Source organism: Nuphar pumila, chromosome 15 (genome assembly GCF_984573655.1).
Source record: "Nuphar pumila chromosome 15, dmNupPumi1.hap1.1, whole genome shotgun sequence".
In the NCBI taxonomy this organism is placed as follows: Eukaryota; Viridiplantae; Streptophyta; class Magnoliopsida; order Nymphaeales; family Nymphaeaceae; genus Nuphar; species Nuphar pumila.
Genome location: NC_143263.1, coordinates 39,948,660 through 39,968,528, shown reverse-complemented (window position 1 = coordinate 39,968,528; position 19,869 = coordinate 39,948,660). Strand labels below are relative to the sequence as shown.

The following is a 19,869-nucleotide window of genomic DNA, read 5'->3' as shown; positions in this document are numbered from 1 at the left end:
GAAGAGAATGATGGGTGAGCCAAAAACGTTAAGAAAGAGATAATGGTGTCAATGGCTGGAATAGGAAAAAAAATATGAAAGAGGGAGAATGAAAATGGTCACACGGCTGGGCTGTGAGAGCATAGGCGTGGGAGAGGAAAGAAGAGGAGTTCTCAAGGCTCCTCAATTTTTTTGTAAAGTCTCTAAAAAAAATGCCCTTCAATACTAGTTTCATTTTTTTTCTTGCTTTTATTGCAGCACTCAAAACGGCTACTCATTTTCATTTTTTTGAAACTCCCTTACATTTCCAGAATATGGAAGGGAGACTCTTTACCATGTTGGACGGTTGGGCTTCCAAGGTGGCCCAATCGTTCAGTCCCTCTTGTTTTGGAAAGTCCCCCCCCCCTATTTAAGTCTCCATTTATTGCCCTTTTGAATTTCAAAAGGCACAAATTTTTTTTTCAAAGTCGTTTTTAGCAAAAAGGCTCCCTGGTGCACAAAGGATTTGAACTGGGGACCTCTTCTGCAAGGGGTAACAAGCCCCACCAGTGCGCCACACTCAATTTCATTGCATATCTTTGCAACAAAATTTTATTTAACCACTTATAGACGTCTGATGGTATTTATTTCTTTTCTTGGAACCGCCATTCTCATTTAAGACTCCTTCTCCCTATTCTAAAATCGTGGGCATGGTCTTCCGAAAACGTTTTTCTCACCCTCTTCAATGTCTTTTATTAGGTTTCCAACTTGGAAAATCGGTCAGCCACCACCCTCTTGAAAATGTCATTCCTCATTTAAGCCCTCTTAAATTAGAAGTTCTAAGGTCTTTTCGAATTTCAGCAAAAGTAATAAAAATATTTTTGTCAAAATGGCTCGGCGCATAGAGGGATTTAAACCAAGGTTCTCTTCCCTGTGAGTACATCATCTTGACCAATACACCAACTCCTCTTTAGTTGCTTATTCTTGCAACTAAAATTCTCTTATATACGTATTGATTCTCGATGAATCTCAAATATAAGTTGGATAATAATTATATTTTAAATCTTATTAACTTTCTAACTACATTTTTGGATCTTAATTATGGTTTGACCCTATTTGGCTCCCTTTAGATCCAATTAGATTCTAATTGGGTTTCGGATCCATCTAGGATCCGAATTCATTCATCGTACCCGAATCCAAATACTGGATCCACTTGATCCAATTTAAATTTTAAGATCCATTTGGATCGACTTTATATCATTTTATCGTATTTATTTCAAAGGATTTTATCCTTTATTTAGTTTGATAATTATCGAAATTTTACGGGTTTTACACATATACCAAAGGTTCAAGTTCAAGACTTTAGTTCACTTCGTTCCTGTAGAGGTAAAGTTAGCCAACTAAGGTAGTGGTTCAAACTGAAAGGTACCATTACTGAAAGCATGATATGTCCTGCTTCAGATTACTCCATCTTGTATTTTTGTTTTCTCCTGTATTCATTCTTTAAATTTGTGGGAGAATGTTAAATGTAAGAAGAGAAGAATATATAATTCAAAGAAGAAACCAATTTGGGGACCACTCTTTTTATGGAGTATCTTTTGGACTTTGATGACGTGGAATAGTCCCATGTTGAAGAATCACAAAATGGTGGTGGGGTTTATATCCTACTTGGTGATTCAGTCACTTGTTCCAAAGAACAAGGGGATGGGATGGTTACCACACACACATGCATGCGCCCATCCACCGCATCGTGCTGAGCCATGCCAGGTTCAGGTAATTGGCCCTTTAGGGCCATATCCATTTATCTAAGTCCAATGTTCTTTTTGTCCCGTATAATTATTTTATTTAGATTAAATAAAGAGAAAAGAGAAATGGATAACAGATTGTTTCGTTGATGGGTCACATTACTTTGTAATAGGTAACATATCTCTTTTACATTTTTAGTATTCGTTCAGGGATTATAAAACATGCTTAGAGGGCTGCAGTTACGCATATGCTAGTGACTCTCGAAACTTTTGTTTTCTCTCTCTTGCTTCTCTGTGGGTGTTTCTCGAAAAGGGGAGTTCTGCAACAGTCGTTCACAGATGTTATTTTTGAAGGGTGATCTACTATCAGAGTGCACCGATCCAGATCTCCTAGGCTATTATATCTTGTGGGAAGGACGTCAGACCCTTTTTGTACCATATGTGGGAGCGAATCTATAAGAGCATGATAAGAATATATGGTTCATGGCCCTTTCAGCGACCCTGCAAGAGATCTGTAAGTATATAGTATTTGAATTATGTTTTTATTGCTTGAAGAAATTGATTTATTGTATGAAAATCGAGAAGCTAGATATATTGCTAAGAACATCATTCAATATACGTTGTGATTAAGATAGGCGAGAGACTTATGTTATGTTGTTTGTTCGAGTAGATGACTTGAGAGGTTAGGTGTGATGATCTCCTTGATTCACTAAACAACCTAACTAAGGTTGTGATACAACAGGCAACCACAATGCCAAGTCAAGATGAATAATGAATAATCATTAAATAGTAAACTAGAATAATTACATAACTTAAGGATTTTATTATGTATGCTCTTTGGGAACCAAAATGAATATTTTGATTTAAATTTTAATTGAATGATTAAAAGTTTTAGTACTTGGATTTGATTAATTTGAATTCTTATAGACTTCACTTAGAAGAAAAAAAAACTAATCTAGAATTCTACACCAGACTTTAATTGAATCCAATCAAGAATATAGGATATGACGACTCAAGATTTGATACACATTGAACACTAAATAATAATTGGTCCAATTGATATATTAAGATTATATACCACTTTCTAGTAAATAAAGACTATGCCACTAGGGATTCAGAAAGGGATTATTGATATCCTGAATAAGACTCTAAACAGGACACAAGGTGTAAATTTCAATTGGTTTTGAAGTTTTTCATTTAGTATAACACACATAGTATGATGCCCTAGTCTAAGTACCTAGACCTTGAAATGAATTTTCAAGACAATTTATTGTTTTTAGGGGAGGTAAACCCTAAGAATTGTCGATAATTCTTGAGAACATTATTCATGGAAAGAGGAACAAGTTTCTCTTATCGTAGTGTCATAACTAATGATATAGGGTGAATAAAGTAGGATTTTTGACTCATAATACTGCCCGAAAAGACTATTATAAAAATAGCATATAAAGAAAAAAAACTAGGAACTAGAATGCAAAAAAGATACCCCAATCTATTTGTTTAATCCTTATAACGAATTTCGAGGACAAAATTCCTTTTAGGAGGAAAGGATGTAAAACTTGTAAAATTTCGATAATTATCAATAAATACGGTAATATGATATGGATTTGATCCAAATGGATCTTGAATCCAAACAGGATCAAATGGATCCAATATTTGGATTCGGATACGATGAATTGATTCAGATCCTGAATAGATCAGAAACCCAATACTAATCCAATTGAATCTTAATGGACCTAAATATGGTCGAATCTCAATCAAGATCCAAAAATCTAGTTAGAAAGTTCAAAAGATCTAAAATATATTTTTTATCCAACTCATATTTGAGATTTGTCGAAAACCAAGTCGTATATAAATAAATTAACAAAGACCAATATTGCAACAAGAGGTGAAGTGGTGTTATGGCAAGAGGTATTGCCTAGTTATGAGGCAACTTGACTTCAAATCTCATTAACCACATACATGAATTTTAGCAAGATGATGTGGTTTTTTGTCAAAAATGCCTAACATCTACAAAGATTTAAGTAAATTAAGTAAGATAAAAATTACAACGAAATAGAAAGTAGTGCATTGGTGGGGTTCGTTGCTCCTTGGGGAGGAGGACTTGGGTTCAAATCTCCTTGTGCACCAGAATTTTTGCCAAAACCAACTCCTTTTTGTTTTTAAACATGATTTTAGTAACTCCTCATTTATTTCGAAATTAATAGAGAAACACGTTTTCAAGGAAGGAGTGGGCTCGCCGAATTCCCAAAAGGGGAAACCCAATAAATTTTTTTTATTAAGCAACAAATGAAAAGTTTTGTTTTCTCTTTCTTTCTCTAAATGAGCAACCTCATAAATGAATTGGGGGAAAACCAAATAAAGAAGGAGGCATTCACATTTTTCCTCATTTGTAAGGAAACCCTAAGCAATAAAATTGACTTTTTTGAAAGGGGAGTTACAGAATAATGGCAAAGGAGGGTTTCAAGAAAATTGAATGGGAATTAAGAAGGGTTTTTAAAAAAAAAAAAAAGGTGTAGGGACAAATCCTTCCCTCTCCATCCGACCCTTTCACTTTTCATTCCCTTTCCCTCTCCAGTGTTTTCTATGTCCAGAACCAGGCTGCTCTTGTTACCTCTGGAAAGAACGAAGCAAGAAGGTGGGCAAAACACGTGAGAAGTCGAGCACTCTCAAATTCGGATTTTTGCTTCTTCAAAATAAGGTAGGGGCATAATCTCTTTATGCGTGTGAAAGTGCCATGGGGCACCTATATGTATTAGATTATTCGGATATAGGCACAATACACATAAAGTTTTTTTGTCTGTTTATATGGGCAAAATGGTGTATATAGCTTTTGGAACGAATCTGCATATTCTTGGAAAATATTTTGTAAATCTACGTAGTAATATACATTTGACTATCATGTTGCATAAGCAAACAACCATTAAAATGATTCTGCATATTTTTGCAATATATATATATTGAATCTACGTAGACATGTACACTCGACTATCATCTGGCGTATGCATCTAGCCATTAAAACAATGCATGTTTCTTAAGAGTTAATCATGAACCTATGTATTCATGGAGTCTTGGTTATATGGTTTCTTTTATACGTAGGTACATACAAGCTCTATTTGTTTACACCATGCTAAGTGTTTCATGGTCAATGTTGAGACTGGTTAGAGGTCTGTCCAACCCCAACAAATATATAAACATGTCCGGAAATATGCGATTCACCTTGCCGAGTTGATGTATTGATTCGGGGACTGTTCCAAATGTGGGATCAACACTCATAAACACTGGACCAACATGTAAAACCATGCTGGGCGTGCTTACCTTTGTGCCTTGATTCACCCTTATCGGTGAGTGTGAATGCACAATGAATCGGGTCATACCAATATGAAGGAAGAATTAAAAAAAAAAAACTGATGATGTCTTATATGGTCATGTAGTAAACCTGTAATTGTGGTTCTTGACACATGCTTCAGACCTGTACTCATACACTCAGCCATTGGTATTAGTCATGGAGGATTTAATGAAGAGTTTTAAAAAGAAAAAAAATGAGTAAACATTTTGAACTAATGTTTCAGGAAGACTGGTATGCACACTATTTTCTTTTGAAAGGGCACTTGCATTTCCTTGTGATATAGTATATGGCCTTATGTTGTTTCGTTTTGTGCATATACTAATTCCTGTATTGTGGTTTGGTCCAATCCTTTTGAAAAGTTTAGGTAACATTTTGATTTAATGGAAAGTTTTTTTTTATGGCTATCATAATCGTTATGAAGTATTGACATATAGGTTTGGTATAAGTATTCAGTCATAGCCTCAGCTAGGGACGATATGAGGTTTAAGATAGAAGTTTAAAAAAAAAAAAACTCACTATTCGAGGATACAGGCTACTGGTCTGGCCTGACCCGACTAGGGTCTGTTGACCCTACACGGGTTTTGCACTACATTTCCATTGACACACAACCGGTGCAGGGCATCACGGCTGGGAGCTACATGCCTAAAATGAACTGCATTGCTGTCCTAATTAGGATTGGCCGCAACCCCAATTTGCCTTTTTAAAAGTTATTTCAAGAAAACAAAAATACTAAAGGCTAACCAACTGGGTCTGTCAACATCCAATTAGCTACTTGCACCCACATACGTCCTCGATCGCGCCTTGTTGCTCACAGCAGACCCGTGCTACTGTGTTGAACAGGGGTCATATCAACTTCACACTACATGGGTGAAACTGATGATTGACACTATGAGTGTACTGGGTATATGGAGGTTGGTAGGTATTGTTAGTGCAAGTCTCCTTAGGGTGAGACATTACAGGTTCAAAACTGCAACGCGTGTCACCCTGTAACACACGACAGGTAGGGGTCAACCTAACCTTATCGTACAACTCTACAAAGGCTACTGTTGTTGTCATCACCTAAGGTGCAACTTGGTCGTGTTGTCCTGTTGAATACCATAGTAACTGACTGTGGTGTGTAACAGTGGCAGAAATGGTAACCGCAACTGGGTCTATCAACTCTAACAAATAGCTCTAAATTTGGCATGTCGTTCAACATATATATACCACTCAGTTACATTTGAAATTTCAAAAATTTCATTCATAAATGTCATACCACAATATAGGCAAATTTATGGAAATTATATATTAGTCATTGTATTAATAAGCGTCTTACAACGGAAATTGCAAACCTGTTATGATTGTAAACTTGTCATTTCACTTCTGATTGTTCAACAATAGTAACTCCAAATCTCCCATGATAGCTATGTAAAAAAAAGTTCACTTTATGCATACACATGTATTACGTTGGCAATTCACTATAGTACACATACCCTGAGTTGGTCAAAAACTCCTCATGGTGCACCTACATTAGTCATGCCAAAACTCACCATAGTGCATATGTTTAAATAGTAAAATGATTTTTTTTATTATCTGTTTATGAAGAGAATGTTATGTGTTGGTGAATGAGCCAAATGAATGAGATATTAATGATATAATCATGTTACACATGGTTCTGGGTGTGGTTGACATATGAATGTTGCAACCTAGGTTGAATGCATTAACCGCCTATCGTTAAATATATGTTTTCATTATAAGTGCAAAAACAAAAAAAGTTCAAAATTCAAAATAAAGAACATTGGCCAGGCCATGGTCATGTGAAAGCTTAAAATTTAGCTTGCAGTGTCGTAGAAGTCTAATAGTGCCATACGAGCACTTATGAAATGTTGAACTTGTGATATGCCATGTGGTGGCATAATTAGTGGGCTACTATACGTACACCCTAGTTCAAAAGAATAAAAGTTAAGATAATGCATATATAAGTACTTGGCTCGGGTTTGAACCGTAATTTTGAAAAAAAAATTTATTAGTGCCTATTGCACACTAAATTGAGAAATGTGCATACACTGTGATCACCCTGAGTGTGGGTTGGGATTTTGAAAATCCCTTGCGGTGCAATGACTCACACTAAGAAATAAATAAAATATAATATATGCACATATAACTTAAATACGGGATTCTAGGTATACCTGAAAGATGGTATATGCTACTGGTTTCTCGGGATTCTGGGTATACTTGACAATGGAATATGTTACCAGTTTCTTAGGGTTTTGAGTACACCTGAAAGATGGTATATGTTATCGGACCCATGGTCTACCTTGGAGAGGGTAGATAGTATAAGCTCCGTGGGAAAATTTTGTTTTGTAAGAGCGAGACGTCTCATTCGGTTCTCAGTCCATGGAGTTAGGGGGACATGACTACCAATACGTCCTAGGTGGTAGATCCAACTCTTCTGCAGAAGTTACAAGGTTTATCCTAATTCTAGTTCTAGCCATTGGAGAGTACTATAAAACCCACAAAATTTTGATAATTGTCAAAATAAATAAATGTTACAATTCTTTGAAATAGATACGGTAAAGTGATATAGAGTCGATCCAAATGGATCATGTATCCAAATGGATCATGTATCCAAACTGGATCAAATGAATCCAGTGTTTGGATTCAGATATGATGTATGGACTCGGATCCTGGATGGATCCAAAACCCAATTGGAATTCTATTGGATCTTAATAAATCCAAATATGGTTGAATTTCAATCAAGATCTAGAAACTTAGTTCAAAAGATCTAAAATATAATTATCGATCCAACTTGTATTTGAGACTCATCAAAAAATGAATTCATATATAAAAGAATTAATAAAGACCCATACTGCAACGAAGTTGAAATTGGCACATTGGTGACGTTCATTGCCTCTAAAAGAGGAGAACTCTAGTTCGAATCCTCTAGCGTGCCAACATTTTGCTAAAGAGGTCAATTTTTCAATGAAGACATTATGCCATAAAGACGTTAACATAATAATGTAGCAAGAGTTTGCGACAAAATCAACTATAGCACACCATTGAGGCTTGTTACCCCTTAGGAGGAGAACCTAAGTTCAAATCCCCTGCTGCGCCAAGGATACTTTTTGCAAAAATACTTTATAATCAATGATTTTTTTTTAGTAACTCCTCATTAAAGTGACTTTGATAGGAAAACACGTTTTCAAGGTAAGAGGGTCTGAGCGATTTTCCCAAAGGAGAAACCCAACCATTTTTCTTTGGTAAGGCCTCCATGCCCACAAATTTTGAAAAGATTTCTATTTAGTGGGCCATCTCATAAATGCTAAGGGAAAACACGGAGTAAGAATTGGAAAAAATATGTGAACGTGTTTCTTTCTTTGGGAGAAGGATCCAACTCCCTCCCATACCCACGAATTTGAAAATGAGAGTTACAAAGAATAATGGCAAGGGAGGGGGGTTCATGGAAAATAAATGGAAATTAAGAGGAGTTTTTACAAAATCGGGTAAAGAAGCAAGTCATTCCCTCTTCACATTTCCTCGATCCCAGCCATTACCACCATTCGCTCTCTCTCTCTTCCCTCTCTAAGCCCACCAAAGACCCCCATTGTTGCTGTGTGGATCGTTTTTCCTCACCTTACATGGAGCTCCAATCGAGAAGGAAGGAAGCAAAGTCATCAGTAAGCTCGATTCTCCGAACTAAGGTAAGGACATTATAATTTTATGCATATGTCGGTGCCATGGAACACGTATGGTGTGGATCACCTATGTACCAGCCATGCTTAGGGCTGAAGTAGTCCAAAACGAAAAAACTAAAATATATATCATACCAGCTTGAGGTGATCTAAGGATCGACCCAACACTTAGTTAAATCACACACACATAGATATATATGCTTTATGTTTTATTTTTATATATGTAAAAGCATAGGTCTGTTCATTGATCAGTCCAACACTTGGAAAAATTAGGTATGTATTTTCTGCACAAACGTATGTGGTTGAACATAAATTTGCTTTTAAAAAAATAACTATTCTGTCATGCACCATCCTCTAGTTGCATTATATGGTCACAGAACATCGAAAATAAATTATACACGCCCACCCAATTGGGTTTTCTGATCCATATGTCACCAGCACAAGGTCTCCAGTCTAGGGAGGAGGCCTGCCAACTATTCTGTCAACACCACCACTGTACACATCGGGCTTCCATTTTGAAACAATTGTGTTTTCCCTTTCTCCAAAACAACCCTTGGTATACCTGTAGTACAAGAGATCTTGTCACAAAATTAACGTTGGTATGAAGTGTGGAGAAGTCATATAGAAACCACCATATACAAGGAATTACTTACATGAAACACAAAGGGTTGAATAGAAAAGAAAATAGTTTGTCACATAAACAATAGTGGAAGACCTATGCCATCGTCCAATGCCCTTCTAAGGTCCCTTTGGCAGTTTATGGAAATAGAAGAAACTATGAAAAAGAATGTACAACCCCAGTAAATGTTAACCATACAAGTACTTGCCATGTAGAAGGGAATGAACTAAAACAGTCTATCATGAAATAAATGGTGTATTATTGTTGTTGTTGTTATGATGATGATGGTATAAAAGAGGTGTTAGTGGTCATCTTTTGTTGGTAACAAAAAGTGAGAAGATGATATGACGCTTGCACTGGATACGTGTGTGCTGTTAAACCTGAATATACATATTAGGAAAAGATTAGAATCTTTTTTCTGCACAGACACGTGCTATTAAACATGAATCTGTATATTAGGGAAGATATGATACTTTTTATTTTGCATATATGTATGTCTTCATAATTTGTATAGACCTAAATCTTTATCTGGATATAAGATCTCTGTTCGACTCCCAATTAATGAGACTCCATCGTGGGCAACCGTGATAGCTTGCATGCCTAACATGGATATGATCAGGAGTTTACCAAAAATGTTAATATTGTACTGATTTACCCTTGCTAGTCTTGTTAATATTGTTACTGATGTTAATGACAAAATGTGTCTTAGCCTAATGTAAACCGTAGGGGTCTGATCGACCCTTGTCCATTATGTATTTTGCATTTTTTGTCATGGGTTGGAACAACAATCGTAGATTGTGAGAAAAAAAAAACAAAAACAATATGTGATAAAGAATAAGAACATATGTCCAAACTCGCAGTGACTGGATACTGTAGACCGAATCAGCTGGGTCTGCCGCAACACAACTTACCCTAAAAATAGAAATTTAGATGTTAGTTAGGCTGGGTGTTGCTATAGTCAGTTCGCCTCTTGAATTAAAAAGTCTTTTTTTTAAAACTTAGTTCAAACTAGCTTATTGAAAAATCTGGGACAAACTTTGTACGACTAGTTCCTAGCCAATGTCCTCTGTTGTCATAAAACATTTGGCTTAACCTAAGACATGGTTTGGTTGACCCTGTACATCAAACACAATATACTTGGTGGGGCGCACAACTCTCTAGCAGGGTCATTGTCATGTGGTCAGCACCCCTGCCTTAGTTGATCGTCTGGGCCTGTTGACCCACCCAACTGATCAACCACAACAGCCTGGTGTTGTCGTCCTGATGCGTTGGGCAGTGGTAATTGTTGTTGCACCTTAGTGGTGCATCTGACAGGATATGTCGACTTGAGTCATCTCGTCAAACTCGAGTTACCAATAGGGTACACTGCCATATTGATGTGCCATGAGTAGACAAAAGAAATATAGAAAAGAAGAATAAAAGGAGGGCAGCTTAGTGCAAAAACAAGTTCTTGGTTTCATTGAATGAGTTGGTACTATTCGGGTTTCGATAACGAACCGAAGGGGTTTATAAAATCAGAATAGAGAAATTACATAAACATATGGTATGCTATATGCATACGAGTTGTCAAAATGACTAGATAGATAATAAAAGAGTTAGAAAAAATATAAGCATGTGTTTGCGAAGAATTGTTTGAGTGCTTACCTGCACTTGGACGGTCCACTTATACTGGTCACCACCTGAGTGAAATTGTTGTACACTACATTATGGCGACAGACTGAGGGCTAGCATAATCCCCTCTACAACAGAAGTTCTCCCAGTGTACATAACCGTTGAACTTGCTTAGGTGCAATAAGTAAATAAATAGCTAACTAGGCCCGTAAAGTGTCTGCATGTATATATATAGGTGTGTGTGTATGTGATAAAACATTTTGAGAAAATAGGGGGACTCAGTGCAATCTTTTAAGAAAATAATTTCACGAATTTGCAAAATGCCAATAGTATACGTATCTTTGTTCTATTTGATACTTTATATATATATATATATATATATATATATATATATATATATATATATATATATATATATATATGCAAATTTGAATGGTTTTGGCCATCATAGTGTACGCATACACATTTTTGCAAAAGTTGCAGTTTTGCACTATTGGTTTCTGGAATAAATGTTATCTCATTCTTGAGTTGTGCAATGCCAAGTGTACTTACAATTTTCCCTACAATAAAATGTATGTTATATTTGAAATTCACTATGTTGTCCTTATTCAATATAGGTCAAAAATGCACTGATGCGTAAATACATTGGTTAGGGCAAAGACTCACTTTAGTGCACATGTTTAAATAGCATGATGAATTTATTATATGCTTGTGAAAAAAGGGTTATTCGTCAATAAATGTTGCATATGAATGAGATATCCATGACATATTCATGTTAAACATGGTTTACATATGTAATTGCCATATGAAGGTTTCGATGCATGAATTGCCTGTGGTTAAATACATATTCTTGTTATAATGACACCAATAAAAGAAAAACTATAAAGGCACGATGGTACAAATTAAAACTGAGCATGTCAAATCCTTGTGATGCCATATAGGCACCTATGATACTATGTGAATTACATATAATTGAATTGTGATTTCATGTTATGACATGTTTCCGTGCTAGTTGATCTATGTGTGTTATGCAAAAGTTTTCATAATAAAAGACATTTTCATTGCATGATCATGTGAAAGCTTGTAATCGAGCTTACAGCTTCGCAGAAAGTTGATAGTGCCATACGAGCACTTATGGATTGTTATGCCAGACTGTAGCATAACCAGTGGGGTACGATATGTATACCCTAGTACAAAAAACAAAAGCTAAATTAAAATATGTTCACATAAATAAAAAATCTAGATCCTGGGTATACCTGAAAGACAGTATATATTACCAGTTTCTATTGGGATTTTGGGTATACCTGAAAGATGGTATATGTTACTAGTTTTCCAGGACTCTTGGTACACCTGAAAGACGGTGTATGTTACTGGATCCAAACAAAACAAGAATGAGAAATATGCACATATAAAATAAATAAAGGATTCTGGGTATACTTGAAAGACGGTATATGTTATTGATTTCTCGGGATACTCGGTATACCTGAAAACGGTATATGTTACTGGTTTTTCAGGACTTTGGGTATACCTGAAAGACGGTATATGTTACCGAACCCATGGTCTACCTTGGAGAGGGTAGATGATACAAGTTCCATGGGATAATTTTTGTTTTGTGAGAGCGAGTTGTCTCACCCGGTCTCCAGTCCTCGAAGTTAGGGGGTCAGGACTGCCAATTCGTCCTAGGTGGTAGATCCAAGTCATTTGCAGAAGCACAATGTGCATCCTAATTCTAGTTCTAGCCATTGGGGAGTACTTTCTCGATCGTGAATCGTCCCATTTGGATATCCGTACGGCTAGTCACATGGGTTATAAAATAATAGACCCTGTGTGGTCTCGGTCCACTACGATGTTGAATGTCTATGCGTACCCACAGGGTAATTAACAAGATGAAACATAAAGTTAGTGCATTAAGAAAAATCTTCAAGTAGTTGCATAATGCTTGATGTTGCAATTGTTAGAGTAAGCTGTGATTCCTGTGTTGCATGACTCAAATTAATTTTCCTATACAAGAAAGATGTGATAACTTCTAAATAATGTGTTGAACATTGGTTTGTGCTTTATGCAAACTTTACATGGAATGTTGTACTTAAGTCAGGTGTACATCCACATAAGTTCCAAAGTTGTTATTACTTATATAAATATGGTTCATGCATATGATGTATCATGCTTTGATGTTAATGAAAATTAATCATGAAATACTTGACTTTAGTGACTTGTACATTTATCACTTATTAAATGATTATTAGTTCTATCTAAACATGTTGCACATATACTTGTACACATGATACTGTGCACATGTAAATGAATATTATGCTTCTTTCTCAGACGTGGTAGTCTGACTACTTCTGGATTAATATTTTCATAAAACAATACAACGAGCAATTGCGGTCGTTGCTGCAGACAATGTTATGTGACCATATCTTCTTCAGATGTCCTGAGGAATTCTGACTTGTAATAAATCATTAAGTTGTAATTGATAACTTGTAATATTCAATGCAAGAGTTGATTTTACTTAATGCCTTGAGTCTGTGCTATTACTTGTAACCTGCCCAAATAATTTGACTAAGGATTTAATAAAGCTTTTTCGCTGTTGTTTAGAAAAAAAAAATTATTCCAAAATTTTAAAGCTAAATATTTGGGGCGTTACAAATATGGTATCAGAGCAGGACAAGAATATATGGTCCATGGCCTACCAGCGACCCTGCAAGAGCTCTGTAAGTATACAATATTTGAATTAAGTTTTGCTGTTTGAAGAAATTGATTTGTTGGATGAATATTGAAAACCTAGAAATACTGCTAGGAATACTATTAACATTACATTGTGGTTAAGTTAGATCGAGAAACTTATGATAGTTTGTTTGCTCGACTAGATGGCTTGAGAAGCTAGGTGTGCCGATCTCTTGGATTCACTGAACGACTTATCCAGGGTTGTGTCACGACAAATCTCCACAATGCCAAGTCAGGATGAATAACGAAGAATCTTTAAATAGTAAACTAGATCGAAATTACCTTAGAGATTTTCATTTGATAACATACGAGGAAAAACAAAAATTGTAAAATAGAAGAAAGATACTCCAGTTTAGTTGCTTAGTTCTTGAAACAAATTTCACGGACAAAAATCTTTTTTAAGTGGAAAATGTGTCAAACCTGCAAAATTTGATAATTATCAAAATAAATAAATGTTACAATTCTTTGAAATAGATACGGTAAAATGATATAGAGTCGATCCAAATGTATCTTGTATCCAAACTGGATCAAATGGATCCAGTGTTTGGATTCATATATGATGTATGAACTCGGATCTTGGATGGATCTAAAACCCAATTGGAATTCTCTTGGATCTTAATGGATCCAAATATGGTTGAATTTCAATCAAGACCTGAAAACTTAGTTTAAAAGATCTAAAATATAATTATCGATCCAACTTGTATTTGAGACTCATCAAAAAATGAATTCATATATAAAATATTTAATAAAGACCCATACTGCAACTAAGTTGAAATCGGCACATTGGTGAGGTTCGTTGCCTCTAAAGGAGGAGAACTTTGGATCGAATGCTCTAGCGTGCCAAAATTTTGCTAAAGAGGTCAATTTTTTAATGAAGGCAATATGCCATAAAGAGGTTAATAAAATAATGTTGCAAGAGTTTGCAACGAAATGAACTATAGTGCATTGGTGGGGCTCGTTACCCCTTTAGGAGGAGAACCTAAGTTCAAATCCCCTGGTGCGCCAAGGATACTTTTTGCGAAAATACTTTATAATCAACGATTTTTTTTAGTGACTCCTCGTTAAAGTGACTTTAATAGGAAAACACATTTTTAAGGTAAGAGGGGCTGGGCGATTTTCCCAAAGGTAAAACCCAACCATTTTCCTTTGGTAAGGCCTCCATTCCCACTAATTTTGAAAAGATTTCTATTTAATGGGCCATCTCATAAATGCTAGGGGAAAACACAGAGTAAGAATTGGAATATTTTAACTGTCTACTGGAGAGTGGAGACCGGAGCAACTGAGTTATTTCATACAGGCAAAGAAATGGGAAAAAGGACGGGTGAGCCACGTTCAATATGGACCATTCAATCCATCCATATATGCACCATCCGAAAAGAGGAAGCAGATAAGCAAAATGGCGTCATCATCTCCTTCCCCTTTCTCTCTCTCCTCATCCCCTCCTCTCTCACCCCAATCTGCAACACCCAAGACCCCATCCCACCTCTTCCCAATCTCTATCCCCATCAAGTCCACCGTCCCCAAAAGACCCCTCTCCCCCCTTCACGTCTCATCATCCCCAACCAACAAGCCCACCATAAGGACCGTTGATCAGAAGCCAGCCAGGGAGGAACGGGTCTTCTTCGATGGTGGTGCACACTACGGCGACCTGCTTGCCAATCTCCTGCTGGGCTTCACCCTGTTGTGGATGCCACTGACCGTTGCTGCTGTGTTCAGGGCCTTCTTCTTGAGGTACAGGTTCACCAACCTCAGGGTGACGGTCATATCAGGGCTCACCGGGAGTGACAGGAGTGACTTTACTTACAAGGTGATAAAGGACGTTCAGGTGGTGCCTAGGTTGATAGGGGAGTGGGGTGACTTGGTAATCACACTCACCGATGGGACCAAGATAGACCTGAGGAGCGTGCCCAGGTTCAGGGAGATTGCTGATTATTGCTTGTATATGGCTGATCTCCAGAAGGAGTCTGCTGAGGATGTAGCAATTAGGCCTAAAGGGTTTTAGTGGGGGGGGGGGGGAATGGTGGATTGATTAGAAAAGAGATGTGAATAAGGATGGGATACTTTTTTTTTTTTTTTCTGTTTTTAAATTCCATACTTGTTTTGTTTCTATAATGTATCTTTTGGCTGAGTTACGGTGATGGGTGTTCTGAATTTTGATGGATGATGTCTTACAAGGGAAGGAAAGGAAGGCCATAGTTGGATTAAGCAATGTTCAATCTGTGTGTGTGTGTGTGCGCGCGCGCGTGGTTTGTTCTTTTGTTTGTTTTTATGTGAAACCGGATGGTGTGATTGTGCGCACGCACACACACACACACACATTTGGCAATGTTCGTTGTCTTCGTGTATGTTGGTGTATTCTTTTTCGTTTTTAAGTGGTCTATTTCTGTAATGTGCAACTTCTATTAGAACACATACACACATTAGGCAATGTTCAATGTCTTTGTGTATGTTGGTGTGTTCTTCCTCTGTTTTTACGTGCTCTGTTTCTGTAATTTGCAGTTATTACTAGAACTACACACACAGAGGGCAATGTTCACTGTCTTTGTTCCTGTTGGTGTGTGCTTTGTTTTTAGGTTCTTTGTTTCTGCAATGTGCAATTTCTACTAGAACACAACACACCCAGTTCGCTTCCATTTAGCCCCTATGCCATCCCCCATCTTCATACCCCCTCTTAAATCATGTGATGCAAGTTGTTTTGATCAAAATCTGACTCGATTTAATAGGAATCAACCCCTGCAAGTTATTTTTTCAACGAAAAATATGTTTTTTTAAATCACAAAATTTTGTGTTTTCTCGATCGTTGATTTTTGAATCGCTAAAAAAAAAATCCTGTTGGATTTCAGCGGTTTAAATGTCGATCTTCAAAAAAAGAAAGATGTAGATTAAATGTATGAAGTTCGATTCGAACACCAACGGGGGCTCCGCTTGTCTGGTAGGAGGAACAGCTAGTGCACCTCCCCTTGAGTTGGGATGTTGCAGGTTCAAAACCCAATGGTATAGTTGTATAACTAATAGGGGACCTCAGCGCTTGCCTTTAAAAAAAAAAAGTTCTATTGGATCAAAACAACTTACATTGACGAAATCCATGGGAGGGGAGCATGCTTTTATAATGTTTTCTTGCTTTTATGTGAACCCCTTATGGATGCTGCCCTACAGAAACGTCAAAATGAACCGTTGGATCACCAGATGGACTGGTGTTCTAGTGAAAGAATCGGAAGCATTTCCGTGATTTGATCATCTCCAAACACAAACACAAAAACAACAAACTTCTTTTGCTTGGATGTATAAGTTGGGCGGTGAAGCTAAAAGTATTCCAAGGCTGTTTATGAAGTACGCTAACCATATGGGGTGATTGAAGGCTGTACTAAACAAGTAGTACCCCTTCATCTGTATTGTTCATCAAGATCCAGAGTACCCTTCTTTACTCTTCACAAGTTCTGCGTCATATGCATTAAGAACCCAATTTAGAAGATTGCCCTTCAAATACCGTTACAAATGCAGTATATCTTACACAATAAATGGGTCCATGAAGGCTGTAACAGGCAGACAATTCCTCTATTCATCCTGAGGTTGTGTATGTGCGCGCGCGCCTGTGTATGTGTATATGTGCACACATCTGCATTTATTTTTGCCAATTAAGATTGATCTTAGCAATATTGGGTGTGTCTATTAGCATAAAAGAGAGAGAGAGAGAGAGAGAGAGAGAGAGAGAGAGAGAGAGAGAGAGTTTAACACAAAGGAACAGGTTTAACATTATGGTTGGGCTCTAGCAGACCTTGAGTTAGGAAATAATGACCACAATAATCCAACGCATCCTCACACCAAAGGAGCACAGATGCCATCACATGACACGATGGGATTGATCCTATGTTGATCATAGCCGTTTCCACATTCTCACCTAGATAGAGGCTAGTTGTAGCCATCCAAATGCATTGGTTAGATGGCAAGGATCTTACCAATATTTTTTTTCACACTAATGGTCATAGGTCACAATAAAAGATAAGATTCAGAACGAGGAGATACATAAGAAGGTAGGCGTTGCACTCATTGAAAATAAGATGAGAGAATCGTTTATGGTGGTTTGGACATATTCGGCGAAGGCCTAATGATGCTTCAGTCAGAAAGATGGAGAAATGAGAAAATATATTTGTTAAAAAAGGTTGAGGTAGGCCTAGGAAGACATGGATGGAGGTGATAGAAAAGGATATGAATGCTTTGAACCTTATCGAAGACATGGCATTGGATAGAAATGATTGGAGGAGAAGGATTCATGTGGAAGACCCAGAATGATTTTCTTTTTTGGTTCATATCGCCAGAGCCGTACCTGTGTTTTATGGGGCCTGAGGCCGAGGGAAAAAATGACCCCCCTATTAATAGTAGGAGTTCGGTGGCAGTGCGTCCTAATTTTTTTTAAAGAATCAAAATATCAATAAAATTTGCATTCACATTAAACAAATATAATATTCCAAATATTTATATTATATTAAATAAAAATGTATAAAATATTTATATAAACTACCCAAACAATGGGCCCCTAAAATCTTTTTGGGCCCAGGGGCCCTCAGGCCCAAGCCTCATTGGCCTCTTTACAGGTCCGGCTCTGCATATCGCCGACCCCAATTGTTTTGGGATGAAGGAGTAGTTGTTGTAATGGTCATAGGTGAGGAACAATCACAGCTGAGAATCCAACACTGTGATTGTTGGTCACAATACCAGCTTTCACAGGATTCAAGGAAGGAGCATTCTGCGTGAATCACAATCACATTACTAACTGGAGAAGGTGTTGTGATTGTGAATTTCCAATCACAGGAATCTGAGAAAATCCAACAGGATGGACAAACCAGATTGTAGCATGGATAGGAGGTGAAACAGTGCCCATCATGAGACAAGATAACGCCTTGGAGGGGATGTTACCCCCAGCATTTCTAATCGAAGAAAAAAAGTTGATTGAAGTTGGGAAAAAATGAGCTATATGTTGCAATTATAGGAAAAAGTGGGTATAAGATTGAATCATGTAAAAGATCTAGGATGCACTTGTAACCCTTTTCAAAATCTTAAACGTAAGAGGTCGTTTCGTATACCAATTGAAGTTTTTGTGGATAATGAGAACCGCACCTTAGCTTAATAGTTGTCCATGAAACCCAAGTTTTTTTTAATGTTAACCAAGAAACCTACTTCTTTCTTCATTAGTGCTCTTTTTGGATGTTCATGCAGTGATGATCAGGAGGATCACTACTAAACCCCGCAAGATTTGGCACTCTAGCACAACTACAAAACTTAGAGACTATGGAAAATAGAAAAAAAAATAAAAATGGTAGAAAAACTAATAAAAAATCACTCATAACGATTCATCAATCTCTCTCTCTCTCTTCTTTACAAAGAATATTTAAGAAAAAAAAAGAAAACCTGAGGTAGGATATGGAGTGAGACACTAACGGGTCCATGGGTCCATTCCAATCCATTTTGGTTATTTGAGTTTATATATATATATTCATTCATTGTAGAGAGGGAAAAGGTTTTACTTGACAACATCAATCTCCTGTGACTTTTGACATTTTTACTGTCCATCGTATCTAATGATGAAGTTGCAAGATCGAGCTACAACAACCATCGTCAGATATTCTCTGGCCTCGATCAACCACAGGGGACCCTTACCACCAGCTAAAGTTTCCTCCATTGTAGGTAACAACTCTACCGACCACTGCAAGGGCCTCGTCTGCCTAAAGGGTCCTCATCTTTCGCCTTGGTGCAAACCAGCCACGAGATCATTGGCTGGTGCCCCCTTGACCATATCTCACAGTTGGTTGGGAGTAGGGATGGCAGTGGGGCGGGGCGGGGCGGGGCGGGGCGGGCGGGGCGGGGGACAAGGTTTCCACCCCCGCCCCGCCTCAAGATTTTATCCTCCATCCCCGGCCGGGAATGGATTTTATCCTCCATCCCCGCCTTCATCCCCGGTGTTTCATGTCCTCCATCCCCGGTTTAAACGGGGATGAGTCAGGGCGGGGCGGGGATATTGCGGGGAAAAGTGGTCGGGGCGGGGATGAGGCGGGGTGGGGATATTGCGGGAAAAAGTGGTCGGGGCGGGGATCGTGGCGGGGACGGGGCGGGGTGGGAAAAAGTGCACGTCCATCCCCGCCTCCGCCCCCGGACGGGGATGGATTTTAACCTTCGTCCCCGCCTCCATCCCCGTTT

The 19,869-nt window shown here is 37.6% G+C and overlaps 1 protein-coding gene across 1 annotated transcript; it reads left to right on the top strand.

Moving 5' to 3' along the window:
- The first annotated feature begins 15,068 nt into the window (after positions 1-15,068).
- On the top strand, positions 15,069-16,003 carry LOC149815200 (uncharacterized). Its single transcript, XM_089988674.1, has one exon. The coding sequence runs from the start codon at positions 15,074-15,076 to the stop codon at positions 15,677-15,679; it is 606 nt and encodes a 201-aa protein (XP_089844800.1). The 5' UTR covers positions 15,069-15,073; the 3' UTR covers positions 15,680-16,003.
- Positions 16,004-19,869: the final 3,866 nt, after the last annotated feature.

Excerpts from the sequence above, each read along its gene's own strand:
- LOC149815200 (XM_089988674.1), top strand. The coding sequence starts at position 15,074 with ATGGCGTCATCATCTCCTTCCCCTTTCTCTCTCTCCTCATCCCCTCCT.